Below are 16,921 nucleotides of genomic sequence, written 5' to 3'. Positions count from 1 at the left end.
AACAATCAGCTGTTCTGCATTCAATAAGATGCCACTCCAAAAAAATAATTTCTGTCCACTATAAAGGAGAACATCGCAGCCTGATACCTGCAGGTCTGACAGCAGCAGGTGTAACACTCCTCTTTTATACTTGGAGACAGCAGTCACCTCATTGTTCTGACACACAACACAAAACTATCCACAACACTACACACTAACTACACAAGACAACACATTAACTACACACTCCAAACACGCTAAACGTCACAAATCTCTCACATCTCAAAACTCGCTTTCTCTCTCTCCCAAGAGAGAGACCAATATAATTAACAATATCACGATGATATATGTGACTATAACAGTAAATACTAAATATTAAACATTATTGTGCAGCATGTAAGATCGACAGCGCACAGTGTGCTTTGAGGTAGGAGCCAAAAAGGGTGTAGTTTGTGTGTGTGATCACCCGTGTGTACACCTGTGAGCATGGACGCGCTTGTATTTAAAAGGTTCCTTCATGTAATGATCTGCTAGAGGGTGTGGGGGGGCCACAGCCCCGTCCTCCAGGGCATGAAGCAGGTATGGAGGAGATCAAAACTCCAGACATCCAGAGGCCCCCAGAACGCAAGAGACCAAGGAAGACCAACAGAGGGGCAGCCGCGCCACTGTCCCAGTAAGAGCTGAGGAGACTCCCAGATGAGGACTCACTCAGCAGCCACGGAGCAGAAGCCAGGGGGGGTTGCAGTGACGCGCCCGTGAGCTCCGCCGACAGCCAGCTGTGCCTGAGTGACCGAGCCCCAGGCCGAGAGGCCGAGGGCACCCCACCTCCGAAGAGGCCCTAGCGAGCCCCAGGCTCCAGGCCCCGATAAGCGGCCACCAAGGAGTGAGCCGGTGTGTACCTGGACGCCCATCCCCGGACACAAACAAACCAACAACGCACCGATGTCTGAGGGCGTCTGCCACTGGCAGGGGAAGTGGTGGTGGGAGATAGGCCATCTCGTGCCAAAACTTCTGTACTGGTGGACAGAACCAAAGAGCGTGGATATAATTGTTCGGTGAATTGGTTTGGCAGTGTGAGCAGTTATTGGTAGACGTAAAGCCCATCTTGAACATCCGATGACCTGTATAGTGTACTCTATGTAATATTTTGTATTGAATTAATTGAAGACTGGGATTTCTAATTAAATGAAAGGTTTTTAAGCAAATCTGAGACCAGAAGTTTAGGTCTAAGTTAACTGATAAATCTGCTTCCCATTTTGCAATAGGAAGTGATATTGATTCATCTGTTTTAGAAAGCATTCTGTATATTTTGGATAGTAATTTGGGGGTTTTAAGAGTAAGAAATTGAACTACACTTGGTGGTGTTTGTAGTTCAACTTGACCCGGTTTAAATTTCTTTTTTACTATGGATTTAATTTGTTGATATTCTAAAAATCTTTTCTTGTTGATCCCATATTGTGTAACTAGTCCGTCAAATGAAATAAATTCTGTTCCTTCTAGTATATGTTCTAAATATTTGATTCCTTTACCACTCCAATCTGAAAAGTTTATCATATTATTGTTTTGTAATATGTCAGGGTTGTTCCAGATAGGTGTACGTTTGCATGAAGAAACCCCCCCCCCCCCCGGAAACATTCCAATTAAATCACTGACGGAGAGTGACGGTGTTAATTCTGCTATGAAATCACACTTAAGATGTGATTTGATACTCATAAGTTAAACAGATGTTAATGCAAGTTAGTGTGAGTGGATAGGGAAAGGGTGTAGCGGATTCTTATCTGGTCTGAAGTTAGTACAGCCACGGAGAGATGCTGGGGTCGTGGTAAAGCTGTCCATCCACATCCACAGCGTGGGAGCCCTTCTGGATGAAGCCGCGTCGGATTGGGAAGAGGACCCTGTGTCGTTCCAGGATCTCTTTTGGGAACTGGTCGTTTACGCTGAAGTCCGTTCCTTTTAATTCCCTGCCGCGACTTTTCACCTGTTCCTTTTGTTTGAAGTGGCCGAATTTGGCCACAATAGGATGTGGTCTCCCGGTCGCAGCCCGCATGGGGCCGATGCGATGCACTCTATCAAAGGCGATGTTCTTCACCGTGTCCTCCGGCAGCTTCAGGTGGGTTTTGATGAAGCTTTTTACTGTAGTCTCTGCGTCCTCTCCAGCGGCTTCTGAAGTACCAGAAAATACCAGATTATCACGTATGCCACGAGTTTGTAGATCAATAACTGTCTCTTTCATTTTGTTATTTTCTCTATTGAGCTGGGTAACATTCTCTGTGAGACATTTCACCGACTCCCTTAGCGTGGCATTTTCAGCAGCGAGCGTTTCCACCTGCTGCTGATTCTCGCAAGCATTTAAATTCTCGGTGAAGAATCTCCATCAAGGCCTGTCATGACCCTGTGCCTTCTCGGCTGACTCTGTATGGCTACAGGTGTTTCTGTTGTGCTGCGTCTCTCTCTCCTCCTGCGCTCTACCGGGGCGTAGTCATGACGACTCCAGCCCCTGGCTCAGACACCTGCAAGCAATCGTCTCATCACCACGCTCACTTCTTAAGGCGGCTGCCGAGAATGCTTCTTCGCTGGATTATTGTGTAACACTTGTCAGTGTCATTGCAAGTCTGAGCTTTTCCACGAGTTTTTTTCGTGCCGCAACTTACCTGTTCTTCCTCCCTGTGCCAGATTTCTCGTCAGCCTGAGGACCGCTGTTTGGTGAGCTAAAGCCTGAGCATCAGCGAAGGATTGTGTATATAGCCCCGTGTGTCCCCTTCCCGTGCCTGTGTTCTCCGAAGACCCTCTTCCCGTACCCCCTCACCTGTATATATCTGCACCTGGTGTCTGTGTAAAATAAATTGTGAAACTTTACAAAGGGTCTGCCTCTGAGTTTCTCCTGAGCCTGACAAGGACAGCCTTGCATCGAAAATGGACAATCGTTTGTCGATTGACTCCAGTATGTCGGCAATATCTTTGCCGGCTGGCGATGTTGAGCCGGGGGAATCTGCCGGGTAAAGTCTTTTCGACGACGGTGTCTCAGATTTGGCTGGGGAAGCACTCTGGGCCTTCTTCATTACAAGATCCTGGAAGCACTGATTGATGTAATCTTGGAGAGCCTCTAAACTCTCCCCGTTGTCAAGGGTGTTGGAGATGATTTAGACAAATGTTGTTAGTTATAAGACAATTGATAAGTGTATTTGGTAATACTGAAGCTTAAAGGAATTTGTTCAATTCTAAACTACCATTCGCTTTAATTTTCCGCCAAAATCTCTGGCGTCTGACGTCAGTTACAACATGAGTCGCTTACCTTGTCCGTCACTTCCGTCACTTACCTCTCACGCAGAATCAGCTTTGTCTTTCTCGGCTTTCTCACCAGCTCTCCTGGTAAGAAAGCCGTTATAGATTATAGAGTTAAAAACTCATTATAGAGTTAAAATTATGCAGAAGTCCTGGCTCAGATGTTAGTTTCATGCTGCAAATGTTTTGTTGTGACTGTAAATTGTTATTGACCTTGTCAACGTGTTTAACTTACTGTTGGGTGACATGTGATTGTAGTTATGTATTAAAACGTTTACTACCAGTGTACCTGTTTGTGTGTGACACCAAATTCTTTTCTGCAACTCAAACCTCGAACATGAGGACTGACATGTCTTCCAGAGGCTGCAGCAGCTGTTTGCCAGTAACTGTTTCATTAAAAGCGAGATAGCAGACTCAGGCAGGCATTTTCACACCTAGTTCATTTACTCAGTTGTTGAATTGGAAAACTTGCAGCTTTTCGAAGTGTTTTGATTTTTTTCACACTAAGGAGAATCCAAATGACCTAAAATGTGTTACTGCAAACCACGTGAGAATATTCAGTCCCCTTATTTGCCAGATGTCTCAGAGGTGGAAGCAACAAAAGTAAATACAGGAAGAAGCTGCTGTGTTCTGGACTACTTGATAATGAGGACAATTTGCATTCATTCCACAGCTATTTGCAAACCTGTACAGACATTCAGAATCAATAGCATGTATGGCTTCTTGATGGGTCTGTTTTGGTTTTTGCACCCAAGTCATTACTTTGTTCACACCTGCAGAAACAAACCACACCAAGGCAAACAGCGAACAAACCAGAGTTTGATTTTAAATGACTAAAAACCACTGGCATGAAATTACCCATTGTGTACAACAACACATACCCTGCAGACTGTCCATAAGTTATCGACAAACCCCACGGTAAAGTGTCTTAAGCCTGAACTTTAAAAATAATTCTCTGCCTGTACATTATCCACATTTTTAAGGAAGTTCACAGACTTTTCCATAAACGGTGAAACCAAGACTTCGATAGATTTACAGTAGATCCATTGTACCATTTGCATTTTGTTTAACTCCAAAAAACAAAGTTATGTACATTTTCTTTAACATTAACAGACACTGCCATCAATAGTAAAATGGAAAAATCTTATGTTTTATTACCATTTACAGGCATTTGCTTTTAAAATATTTATGCTAAATATCCCTCTATTGCCCAGGGTGCTTGCAGAGGCAGTTGCTCTGCCCGGGCTGGGCGGCTGGCCTCTTCTGCATGGGTGCTGGTCCCCATGGACACAATGACCTGTGGTTGTTTCTGATGAATTGTGAGCGTTTCAGAGAGACAGAAACAGAGAGCCTTTCTTTAACCATGGTTACTCCCTCAATTCTACTGAATGATGCTGAAATGAACAAACAGAACTGATAGGTTTGTAGCTTGAACCCATCCGCTGGAACGTTGAAGACAATATAATTACACTGCAAAGCAAGACACAAGTAGGCAAAGTTCTTCATGTTACTCGTGCACGGGAGAGACCGGACAGAGCGCCGTCCCTTCGCTTGACCCCAGTTGCTCTCGTCCGTTCTCCCGTACCACTGTCCTTTTATTGAGGTTACATGAATATGCATAGGTTCATTAACATATGACGTCTACATACACACAAAGAGTACCTTGCCTGTGTGTGTGTGTGTGTGTGTGTGTGTGTGTGTGTGTGTGTGTGTGTGGCGGGTACTGCTGATCAAAGGGTCATAAAAGCACACAAGCAAACATCCTTGGTCAGGAAGAGGGTAGACCCCCCCTCATCCTAGATAACACAGTAAGGAAGTCCAGCAGTTCATTTATACACAAAAAGCACTTAGACTAGAACAGACGTAACTACGTTAATCCTACCATAAAACAATAAGAGAAGGTATGACCTCTCTCATGCTCCCAGGATGTAGGTGTGGAATGCACACCAAGCCTCTGTAGCCTGTTAAAGATCACACAACTTATCACTACACAATTGATTATACACCTCTAAGCATCTATGGTTAAATATTTCTAAGCATAAATGACAATCAACAATACAAACTCTAACAAGAACAATTTGAGTTTTTCAACTTTGCTAGAATTTATTTATTTGTATTTGTCAGTATTTAATCCAATTTTAAAGTTTTCCTAAGCTGCTTGCTATTTCCTTATTGTGTCATGATGGTCCTTTTTAAACTGTCATCTCTGTCTGGCCTCTCTTTCACCTCTCCTCATCAATCTCCTGCACTCTTAATCTCCTATGCTCTCTCTTTTTGCCCTCTCTCAGCATGCATCAATCAAACTCTGTCCAAATCTGTAATTTCTGATGAGATGATTTAACACATTATTTACCAACTTATTTTATACATCTACTCAACTAATAACATATTTGGACACGTTAAAAATATGAAATTTCTGAATTTAGAATAGATTGCAGAATTCAATATTAATGAAGTAGCTCATGAGCACTTTGAGCTCAATAGTCATCAATTTCCTTAGGGATTAATACAATACTCTGATTCAGATTGCGATTGAAATAGATGCCAACACTATCTTGCTAGCTGTAGGCCACTCAAGTGAAGGCTTCACTATTACCTTCTAAAACAGATTAATGATGTAGAGTGCATATTTTTTTTCTGTTTAATGGAGTAATTAATGTTATAAATAAAAATGGCAGTAATGTTACATTCTTCATTTTCCATGGACATAATGACCTGAGGTTGTTTATTATGAATCATGAGTGTTTCAGAGAGACAGACACAGAGAGGCTTTCTGTAACCATGGTTACTCACTCCAGTACAAGGGTCTGAGTAAGCTTTGAGAGCAGAAAAGAAAAAGACAACGCCGTACTTTAGCCCCGAGTATACCTGAGCATCATGATCAATTATCCTGCACTCTCTGAACATCTAAACAATGAGTTTGATTTAAAGTTGTGTCTCATGTCCAGTCTCTTCTGCAGCAGCAACAACAGGACACAACTCCTCCTTATCCCTTCTTATCTCTCCTTTTCTCGCCTTGCTCTGTTTCTTCACTTTCTCATTTTTCTTTTAAACAAAGCATGTCTCCAATTTTGAAAAACTGTTTATTTATTTAGTCACCACCAGCCCAACTTGCTTTACAACACAGGGCACTTACAAGCATTGACCCTGGGACCTGACAAACTGATGCTGATGATATGTGCTACTAAAAACATCCAGGCCTCTAATTAGGTTTCATGCTATGTTATTTCTGCATCATCATGCATTGCGAAGACAACTGAAAATAGTGTTCACAAGTTGAGACAGAAGTTTAATCAATGTCCATCATCTACTCCAATCAAAGGAGAAGTAGCTAGTGTAATTTTAGAGCAAACCATTAGTGTTTGAATCTGTTAAAGCCTGTATGTTGTGAAGTTTCTATTTAATTTACTAATTGTGTGTTTTGATAGTTACTCCTATTTTGAATAGCATTAGTCTGAAAGGATATAGCCAGTGTAAAATTATGATATTATTTTATGCCATGTTATACCCCTAATTAAAGATTGTGAATTATTATGTAGTTTTAGTTTGCATTATTCTCCTGAATTAGAAGAAGCTGATAACTATTGCATTAGTTAAACTGATTTGCATTACATTAAATTGCTGACTTGTTGTGAATGAATGATATTGTTTTATGATGCATTATATTGCTGAGTTATAAGAAATACTGTTCGCAGAAGGTTATTGTCTAATTTGTCTGAGTAGAAGAGAACAGAGTGTGCTGGAGTTTTCTGCCCCATTTCAGCAGGAGCAGATAAACAGGGAGCCAAGGTCGTAGCTTAGGCGCTGTGTGAGAGAGAGCATGTGAATGTTTAGGCTTTTTATGATAAGGTGGAGGCACCAGAGGTTATAAAAGTTTGAGCAATGCTCCACCATTTTGAGATTTTGAGGCTGTCTGCATCAGTGTCCATCTCCCACGTGTGTGATCATTAAATCATCGTTTGACTCAACCCGGCCGGACCAGTGTTGTTATTGTGGTTTTTGCTCTTGTCTCCATCCCCAATATTTTGAACCTTAACACCAGCGATCAGATCTGAAATATAAATGATATGATGATGACTATAAGTCAGAGGCTGAACAGGCACTGGGCTGCATCTATGTGTAATACCCCTTTGGACCACCAGATGACTCAGTGAAACATTTATTTACCCAGACGAGTCACTGAAAATGTGTTTTTAACCTCTAGGGATAGAATTAAGACAAAATACCAGAATGTAAAAATTTATAAAATGAAACTGTTGGTGTAGTCAGTCTGTTTGGAAAGTGTTGAATGAAAATTAAGAAAATAGAAGGGAAGCCAACAAAAAGTCTCACACAGGATTTATAGCTCTGTGTGAAAACTACAATGTAGATATGTCATACCTATAGCCCCTGCACCATAACTTACACCATGACCTGATATGTACCACTCTGGTAATGTAGCTACGTTTTGTTGACGTGTAGCATATCTCTCTCTTAATAGGCCTGTTAAGTAGTGTCGGTACCTTCTATGCATTTCTCCCTTCTTTTTTGGACAGAATAATGTAGCTTCAGCATAAGTGTTCACATACGCCAGCAAATTCCTGGATGGAGATTGCCAAAAATATGAGTAAGAAAGTGAGAAAATGTATCATAGCTGATGCTGCATATAAAACACTGGGACATGAGCATTAAGTACAGGAAACACCAAGCAAGTAAGAAAGTCCTAACGACCGTGTCACCGTGCTGGCAGTGCAGTGATTAGCACTAAGTGATTCTAGTAGTAGTGATTCTAAATTGCCCACAGGTGTGAATTTGAGAGTGAATGGTGTTGTGTCTCTTTTTGTTACCCCTGTGACAGGACTGGTGGCTCCTGAGTGTACCCGGCCTGAAATAGGCCTGAAATAGGCTCCAGCTCCCCCTCCTACTCTGATAAGGAGAAGAGGATGTATGGATGGACAAATAAGAAACTTTGGACCGATATCATTTACATGTCTGTAAATGATATCAGTTCCCTTTTGCTGTATTATTATGATATAGCCATATTATATGGCTATATCTATCAATAAACCAGAAGACATTAATCAATTACTGAAACTAGCCTTTGCAAAAACTAGTCTTTATTTATTTGTCTTTTAGCCTTTCAGAAGTAGATTTGCTTTGTGTTTTATGAGTTTCGGGGATGAACTGATAGCTGAACATTCTCCACCAGGATTTTATTGGTACAGAGCAGAATTCATGGATCCAAAAGCTACAGCAAGTCGTACTTGAGGCCTGCAGTTCTTTAGAAGTTGTTTTGTTTTGTGACCTCCTGGATGACTCTTCTCTTGCACTCTTTGAATAGCTTTGGTAGGCCCGCCGCTCCTGGATGTCATGGTCTTGTGTCCTTGATCCAGTGTTTTGTGTTTGTTTTTATTTCTGGATTTCCTATGTATTAAGTTTTAGTTTTATATTGTTTACTCATTTGGCCCTCTCTTATTTCACAGTGCTCCCAAGTTTAATTGTTTTAATTCCTGATCTGTTCAACAGGTCTGGATGTAATCATGCCTGAGAGTAGTGAAAATGAAATCAGCTTTCCAACAAATGTGGTTAATTAGGCTTAATTCATGATTCACTGTCCTTATTTCTAATCTTTCAGCTTGAGAAGATCAAGAAACATCATAAGAGCAGGGTCCCTGGACATAATGAAAGTGAAGTAAAATCAGCTTAAAATGTTAGATTGGAAAAAAAAACTCAGATAAATGAAAGCGCTTGCAGGCCATGGAGAAACTCTTTACTGACATCTAGTGGTTCAAATGACAACTGTTTTAAATAAGAGTGACATTTGTGAATGATCGGAAGTATACAATTGCAAGGTCCACTACTTTTTCGTGCTCCTTATAATGCCACTTGTTACATGCACAGTATCATGCTCCTTATTTCTATATGATTTAGTCTTTAATATGAAATGAAAGTCAGTCAATATAATGGTAGATATGCTTATACTGTGTAACAGCTCTAACTCTGTGAAAGCTAATCTCTTCCAGGCTGTGGATACAAAACTGCTACAACTGTGTTAAACCAGCTGTCTGCATCTCTGCTATTGTTTTATTTGGTTTTAAAAAGTAAATGATACATTTTTTTCAAAGCATTAACATTTAACAATGACTGTATATTTCGCACAATCTACAGTTTTCTTACTTGTGAAACATGTTAATTAAGCAAAACGTGGGTCTATGTCATAAAAATGCAGCTATCAGAACTACCAACTAACTGAGTTAGCATAAAGTGAGATTAAAATGTTACAGTGCACAGTGTGATCTACAGCTCGGCATTTAACACAATCATCCCCTCAAAACTTGCCCCGAAGTTTGTCGACCTTGGGTTGGGAACACCAATCTGCTGATGGATTCTGAACTTCCCCTCAGGTGGTGAGAGTTGGTAAGCACACCTCCTCATCACTCATCCTAAACACAAGAATGCCACAGGCATCTGTGCTTAGCCCCCTCCTATATTCCCTGTTCACGCACGACTGCGTTGCTAAACATAAGTCCAACTCCATCATCAAGTTTGTGAATGACACAACCATCATAGGCCTCATCACAGACAACAACGAGACGGCCTATAGAGAGGAGGTGATGGCGTTGTGCAAGTCATGCCTGGAAAATAACCTGACTCTCAACATCAGCAAAACAAGAGAAATGATAGTGGACTACCGGAAACAACCAGTCGGGGAACACCAGCCTACCTACGTCAATGGTGTCAAGGTCGAAAGGGTCAGCAACTTCAAATTCCTTGGAGTCAACATCAACGAGGACCCTTCACACAGGCACTGAAATCAAGATGGATTAAGAAATTAAGATGGCGCCGGTGAGGTCGGCTGCCGTCACGACTGCTCCGACCACTTTTTCTTTGTCTTTGTTTTTTAAGTTAGTTTTCAGCGTTTCTAAATCGGCAAAATCATCACCATTGGGTACATTAGGTATGACAGTGACACTCTTGTTTCTATTGGTATACAATGTACTCACAATTCGAAGTTTTTAACTCCGGATCCGAGCTGGCCGAGTGAGATCTCGAGGGAGAACAAAGGGAAGCGGCGGCGGCCTAGAGGGAAGCGAGCCGGCGTCAGGAACAGGCTGAGAGCTCGTGCACACCGCACACCTCTGCCTAGCATCCTGCTCGCCAACGTCCAGTCACTGGAGAACAAGCTTGACGACCTCAGGGCCAGGATAAAGTTCCAGAGAGACATTCGGGACTGCAATCTCCTCTGCTTCACCGAGACATGGCTGAACCCAGCGGTGCCGGACCACGCCATCCAGCCGGCCGAGTTCTTCTCGGTTCACCGCATGGACAGGACACGGGACTCGGGGAAGTCAAGGGGAGGCGGCGTGTGTTTAATGGTGAACAACAACTGGTGCAACAGTGCGAACGTTGTTCCTCTCACACGCTCCTGCACACCAAATCTGGAACTACTGTCCATCATGTGTCGTCCTTTTTATCTACCTCGGGAATTTACATCGGTCATTGTAAGTGCCGTTTATATTCCACCACAAGCGGACACAGTCACCGCCTTATGCGAGCTGCATGAGGCACTCACACAGCACCAGACACAACACCGGGACGCTGCGCTTATTGTGACGGGGGACTTTAATAGCGCCAAACTCAAACGCGCAGCGCCGAACTTTTATCAACACATCACCTGCCCCACCAGAGGTGAAAGGACACTGGACCACTGCTACACTACGGTCAAGGACGGCTACAAGGCACAATCCCGCCCTCCGTTTGGCAAATCTGATCACGCCGCCATCTTCCTCATGCCAAAATACAAACAAAGGCTGAAACAGGAAGTTCCGGTTCAGAGGAAGGTCGCGCGCTGGACGGATCAATCGGTGGCCGCGTTACAGGACGCACTCGATGACGCAGACTGGGGCATGTTCAGAAACAGCTCCGACGATGACATCAACGTGTTTACGGAAGCGGTTGTGGGATTCATCGGGAAACTAGCGGATGATACCGTGGAGACAAAGACTATCACAACATTTCCCAACCAGAAGCCGTGGGTGGATAAAACCATCCGCGACGCTCTGAGATCCCGCACCGCTGCCTACAACACGGGACTCATGACGGGGGACATGGACCCGTACAAAGCCGCGTCATATAACGTGCGGAGGGCGGTGAAAGAGGCGAAGCAGCGCTACGGGAGGAAACTAGAGTCACAACTCCAACAGAGTGACTCTAGGAGCCTGTGGCGGGGACTAAGGACAATAACGGACTATAAAGCACCAACAACCGGTATGACGAACGCGGCCGTGACTTTGGCAGACGAGCTGAACACTTTCTATGCTCGCTTCGAGGCTGCAGCTAAGGTCTCCAACAATGCTAGTGTTAGCGGCGCTAACGGCTGCAGACAGGAAGATACTGCCAGCACCGGAAACGTGCTCGTCATCTCCGAGCATGAAGTAAGGAGAGCCTTCAAGAGAGTGAACACCAGGAAAGCAGCAGGACCAGACGGCATCCCAGGTCGTATCCTAAGAGACTGCGCATACCAGCTAGCTCCTGTGTTCACTGAGATATTCAACATCTCTTTATCTCAGTCGGTGATCCCCACATGCTTCAAAGAGTCCATCATTGTTCCTGTCCCGAAGAAACCCCACCCTGCTTCTCTCAATGACTATCGCCCTGTAGCCCTCACCTCAGTAGTGATGAAGTGCTTTGAACGCCTGGTCAGAGACTTCATCATTTCTTCACTACCAGACACACTGGACCCACTACAGTTCGCTTACCGTCCAAATCGTTCCACAGACGATGCCATCTCTCATCTCCTCTACACATCACTCACTCACTTGGACACTAGAAGGGGGAATTATGTTAAAATGCTCTTCATAGACTACAGCTCTGCATGTAATACCATAATTCCCTCCACACTCACCACCAAGCTGGAGCATCTGGGACTCAGCTCATCTATGTGTCTGTGGATCTCCAACTTCCTAACTGGCAGACCACAGGCAGTAAGGATGGGCGGACATGTCTCAGCCTCCACCACTCTCAGCACTGGAGCCCCCCAGGGGTGTGTTCTGAGCCCCCTGCTGTACTCTTTGTACACATATGACTGTGTGGCCACTACCAGCTCCACCACCATCATCAAGTTTGCTGACGACACCGTCGTGGTGGGCCTGATCTCTGATAACAACGAGACGGCCTACGTGAAGGAGATTAGGAATCTGGAGAACTGGTGCCAGAGGAACAACCTCCTTCTAAACGTCAGTAAGACAAAGGAGCTGATAGTGGACTTCAGCACTAAGCAGGAGAGGAACTACCTGACCCCCGTCATCAACGAGTGCCCAGTGGAGAGAGTGGACAGCTTCAAATACCTCGGAGTTCACATCACGCAGGACCTGTCATGGTCCTGTCACATCAACACCGTGGTGAAAAAGGCCCGACAGCGTCTCTACCACCTCAGACGCTTGAGAGACTTCCAACTGCCCTCCAAGGTGCTCAGGAACTTTTACTCGTGCACCATAGAGAGCATCCTGGCGGGAAACATCTTAACCTGGTTCGGGAACAGCACCATGCAGGACAGACGAGCTCTACAGAGGGTTGTGCGGTCAGCTGAGCGCACCATCCGCTCCGAGCTCCCTGACCTGCACTCAATCTACAGCAGGCGGTGCTGGACTAAGGCCAGGAAGATCGTGAAGGACCTCAGCCATCCCAACAACAGACTGTTCTCTCTGCTGAGGTCAGGAAAGTGATTCCGCTCCCTGAAGACCAACACAGAGAGACTGAGGAGGAGCTTCTTCCCGCAGGCGATACGGTCTCTCAATCACACCACCACACAATACTGACCCACACATATAGTTCTTACACACACACTGGACTTTCTGGACATTGTTTTTGCACAACACTGGTCACTATATTCTTCATTTCCAGTTAATACTTGTACAGCTGCTGTTATTGTGTATATATTTATTTATACTTCTTGTGTATTTTGTTCATACATTCTTATATAGTTCTATATTGTGTATTTTGTTGTACAGTTATTTTATTTTCAACTTTAATTTATATATTTTATCTTATTCTTCCCAGTTAAATTTACCCTTCATACTAATTTGTGTTGTACAGTTATTTCATTTTTAACCTTAATTTATATTTTATTCCTTCCTAGTTAAATTTACCCTTTTTAATTTTTCATATTTATTTCCTATCTTATTCATAGCCTTTCCTTTTTTGTTTTCTTTAGGTCACGAGCAGTTGTCCAAGCATTTCACTACATATCGTACTGTGTATGACTGTGTACGTGACAAATAAAATTTGAATTTGAATCAGGAAAGCTCACCAGGGACTCTACTTTCTGAAGAGGCTGAAGAGGTTTGGCATGAATGCCAGCATCACCTCAAATGTCTACAGGAGCTTACTGACAAGCTGCATTACAGTTTGGTATGGAAGCTGGTCTGCCAGCAGCCTGAGATCACTACAGAGGGTGGGGAAGGCAGCAGAGCTCATCACAAGCATGAGGCTTCCAGCCGTGCCTCTGTAAAGCACACAGCATCAGAAAGGACCACAGCCACCCAGCACATCAGCTGTTTTCCTTGCTATCATCTGGCAGACATTACAGGAGTCTGCCTGCTTGGCCTACAAGACTTAAAAACAGTTTTTACCATCAAGCCATTTGACACCTCAACCACTCACTTCACTTTTATCAGTATTAAAATAACCTCAATAAATGTCAAAGGTGAGATTTCTATTTTCTCTCTTATGTCATATATATATATATATATATATATATGTGTGTGTGTGTGTGTGTGTGTGTGCTTGTGTACGTGTGCATGCAATGAACGGCCTAACTGCTGGATGTGGAGCTGAATCCATGCAGGCAGGGGTGGGACTTTATTCATGGGCACACAATGCAGCCAATCACATGCAAAGACAAACTGGGATCATACCATTATGTGAAAGAAGGAAGGAGGCAGATGGAAGACAGCAAGTGTGGTGTTACAAGCCAAATACACAGAATGTGCATGTCAGGAAAAAGTGAAGAAAACGCAAAATGAGATGCATGAGGCTGCATTTCAATGATATTGGAGGCTGCAAGGCTGAGTGCAGAATCTATAAAACTATGAGCTGACTAGAGTGTTACCTTTATTTATTTTCAGCCATTTTCCATTGTTGAGGAACCAAAGTTTCAAACTTGTCCAGGCCTGAAAACCTGTTACATGTTCTCACTAGTAAATCCTTGAAATAAGTGATAATTGATGATAAGCTGAGCTGGAAGTCTCATATAAACCATGTGAAAACAAAAATGTCAAAAAACATTGCTATTCTCTACAAAACAAAGCATGTCCTGAACAAGAAATCATTATACACCCTTTATTGTTCTTTGTTGCTTCCATGGAAGCAACAGTCATATATGCATATATGACTTATTGTCTAGAGATATGAGGTAATGCACATAAAACAAAAACTCTTCCTATTTTCAAGTTACAAAAAAGAGCTATAAGAATTAGCCCTTGAGACTATGCTAGAAAATAAATCTTCAATGGCACACATCGATGTGGCATCCTGGAGGAGTAGGACTACCTGTGCAACCTCTGCAGGGTCCAAGTATCAACTCATATCACCAGTAGTGACAATGAGCCTAATCAAATGCAAAACTAGTGAAAGAAACAAACAGTCAAACTAAAAGTATCAGTAGCCTCCACTGAAAGCTAAAAACCATTTGGTGTTGCCAAAAAGGATTAAGAACCTTCTCTGCTGCTTAACATATCAGAACCAGTTTAAGTTTAACTGATTTGATGCTGTACTCGGATTATTGTTTTATTGTTAATTTGTTGAGAGTGGATGTTCAAATGAAATTAGGTGGATACAGACAGACTGTAGGACAGTAAATAGGTTAAAACACAAGGATGAACGAGTCACTAGTTTATTCAGTAACCATAATGTCATCTTACTTATCCTCCAGTCCCTGCTCAGCAGGTTGGGCTGAGTCAAGACCTGTGGCTCTGCATCGATATAAAGACACAAAGAGGAGGGTGGAGATGAAATATGGAAAGAACACCAGCAGATGGAGGGCCAGTCTGATCACTAGTTGCAGGGTAGAGGAGTCAGGCGATGCAGCAGGGGTGGGAGTTAATGCAGGGAGCCAGGTTGTAGACATGGTGGGTGGAGGTGTGGTTGTATGTTTTCCTGCAGAGAGAATCCCACCTGTTCAGGTGAATATGTGGATGAAATCAGAGCTGAAATCAGAGTGAAGCTCCTCACCTGTGACAGTGATCCAGCTGGATGGAGACTCTCCATGACCGCTGATGTCACACTTGTAGAGGCCTTCATCAGACCTGGAAACATGCTGGATGGTCATGTGACCTGTAGGCTGCTTCCTGATGAGGGAGCCATCTTTATAGAAAGCAGCTGGGAGGTTGGAGGGAGTGGTCTTTGTTTTACAGAGCAGAGTGACGTCATCTCCCTCCATCACAGGGAGGACAGGACTCTGCAGGATCACTGATCCACCTCAACACAGAGACAAACTACAGCATTTCATCCATTTACACACAGCTTCATCAACACTAACTCCACACACTCAGCTTACCAGTGACTGTCAGGTTAACCATGTTACTGATGGGACCCTCTCTGGACTCACACCAGTAAACTCCACTGTCCAGTGTTAAGATGTAGCTGAAGCTACAGGATGAACCAGACCATCTTCCCCATTCATTGCACTCAGTCCTGGTTTCTCTGTTTGTGTTTCTCCTCAGAGTCCATCCAGCAGAGCTGTCGTCCTCCTCACATCTCAGAGACACAAAGTCTCCTTCAAAGAACTGAGAGCTGCTGGGACTCACAGTCAGACGAGCTGGAAGGAAATATTCACGATGCTGCAGTTTAGTTTAGTGTAGAATAAATGCTGACATGCTTTAGGTTGTTCACTCCAAATAAATTGAAACAGGGTATTTTTTGGTAAGTTGACTATTGAAACTAAGACACATTTGGCTTACGAGATGTACGCACCATGAGTCAGTCTGCAGCACAGTACTGAGTTCAGCCCTGAGGGGAAATTTAAAAAAATCTTTCACAACCAGAGAAAACATTCACACATAATTCAAACATGAGAATCTTTTTAGATTTTAAATGAGAAAACGAGAACACCTCTGCTGGGTACAAGGTGGTTTGCACCTGCTTGAAAGCAAAGAAAAAGCACTAACTGCTTACGTTCAATAATCAAGTTGATAATTTACAAATTTTACTTACAGAAAAGCTGCTGCAGACAAGTTTGCTTCATTCTGCTGTTTGGCGTCAGGTTTAACCCTCCTCCTTCTCTTTCCACTGTAATGATCTGGTGTCTCTACACCAATAGAGCAGCGAATGGGATTATTATCTACAGAAATATCAGGATGGATTCAAAGGTTCTGGCAACAGTCTGGGAGCGAACAGCAACAAACACTATTATAACCTCAAGGAGCGAAATGAGCTTGAAATGAGGTTTTCACACAAACTAACACAGATGGAGGAAGTGAAAACTATGATCTCATTAAAGGTCTTAAAAACCACAGCAGAGGGGAAATTATGCTAACATGAAGTGTTGAAACCAAACTTCCTCCTTATAAGATGCAGGGTGAATTCCTTCATACTCACCCAGCAGCTTGCACAAAATCCATCTCGGAATAGCAAAAAAGGAAGCCAACAAAACGGAGCATGCTGATCTGCAGATGGACAGAGG

General features: G+C 43.3%; 1 protein-coding gene across 1 annotated transcript; it reads right to left on the bottom strand.

The window, feature by feature from the left end:
* Window positions 1-15,117: 15,117 nt before the first annotated feature.
* LOC146713422 (Fc receptor-like protein 5) lies at window positions 15,118-16,691 on the bottom strand. Its single transcript, XM_085447852.1, has 5 exons — window positions 16,453-16,691; window positions 16,213-16,248; window positions 15,797-16,057; window positions 15,472-15,717; window positions 15,118-15,396 (listed from the first exon to the last, which is right to left on the bottom strand). Exons 1-5 carry the CDS (start codon window positions 16,481-16,483, stop codon window positions 15,158-15,160), a joined length of 813 nt encoding a protein of 270 aa, XP_085303978.1. The 5' UTR covers window positions 16,484-16,691; the 3' UTR covers window positions 15,118-15,157.
* Window positions 16,692-16,921: the final 230 nt, after the last annotated feature.

Source organism: Copadichromis virginalis, linkage group LG3 (genome assembly GCF_057382275.1).
Source record: "Copadichromis virginalis isolate Kocher_CV1m ecotype Utaka linkage group LG3, C_Virginalis_male_GT1.1, whole genome shotgun sequence".
Classification (NCBI taxonomy): Eukaryota; Metazoa; Chordata; class Actinopteri; order Cichliformes; family Cichlidae; genus Copadichromis; species Copadichromis virginalis.
Note: the sequence above shows the minus strand (reverse complement) of the source record. Positions and strands in the feature narration are given on the sequence as shown.

What these genes read in the sequence shown, in the direction of transcription:
- LOC146713422 (XM_085447852.1), bottom strand. Translation starts at nt 16,483, where the DNA reads ATGAAGCAAACTTGTCTGCAGCAGCTTTTCT. An exon ending in GTGCTGCAGACTGACTCATG is followed by an intron (nt 16,058 to 16,212) that starts GTGCGTACATCT and finishes ATTTCCTTCCAG; the next exon opens with CTCGTCTGACTGTGAGTCCC. An exon ending in CAGCTGGATCACTGTCACAG is followed by an intron (nt 15,397 to 15,471) that starts GTGAGGAGCTTC and finishes TTCTCTCTGCAG; the next exon opens with GAAAACATACAACCACACCT.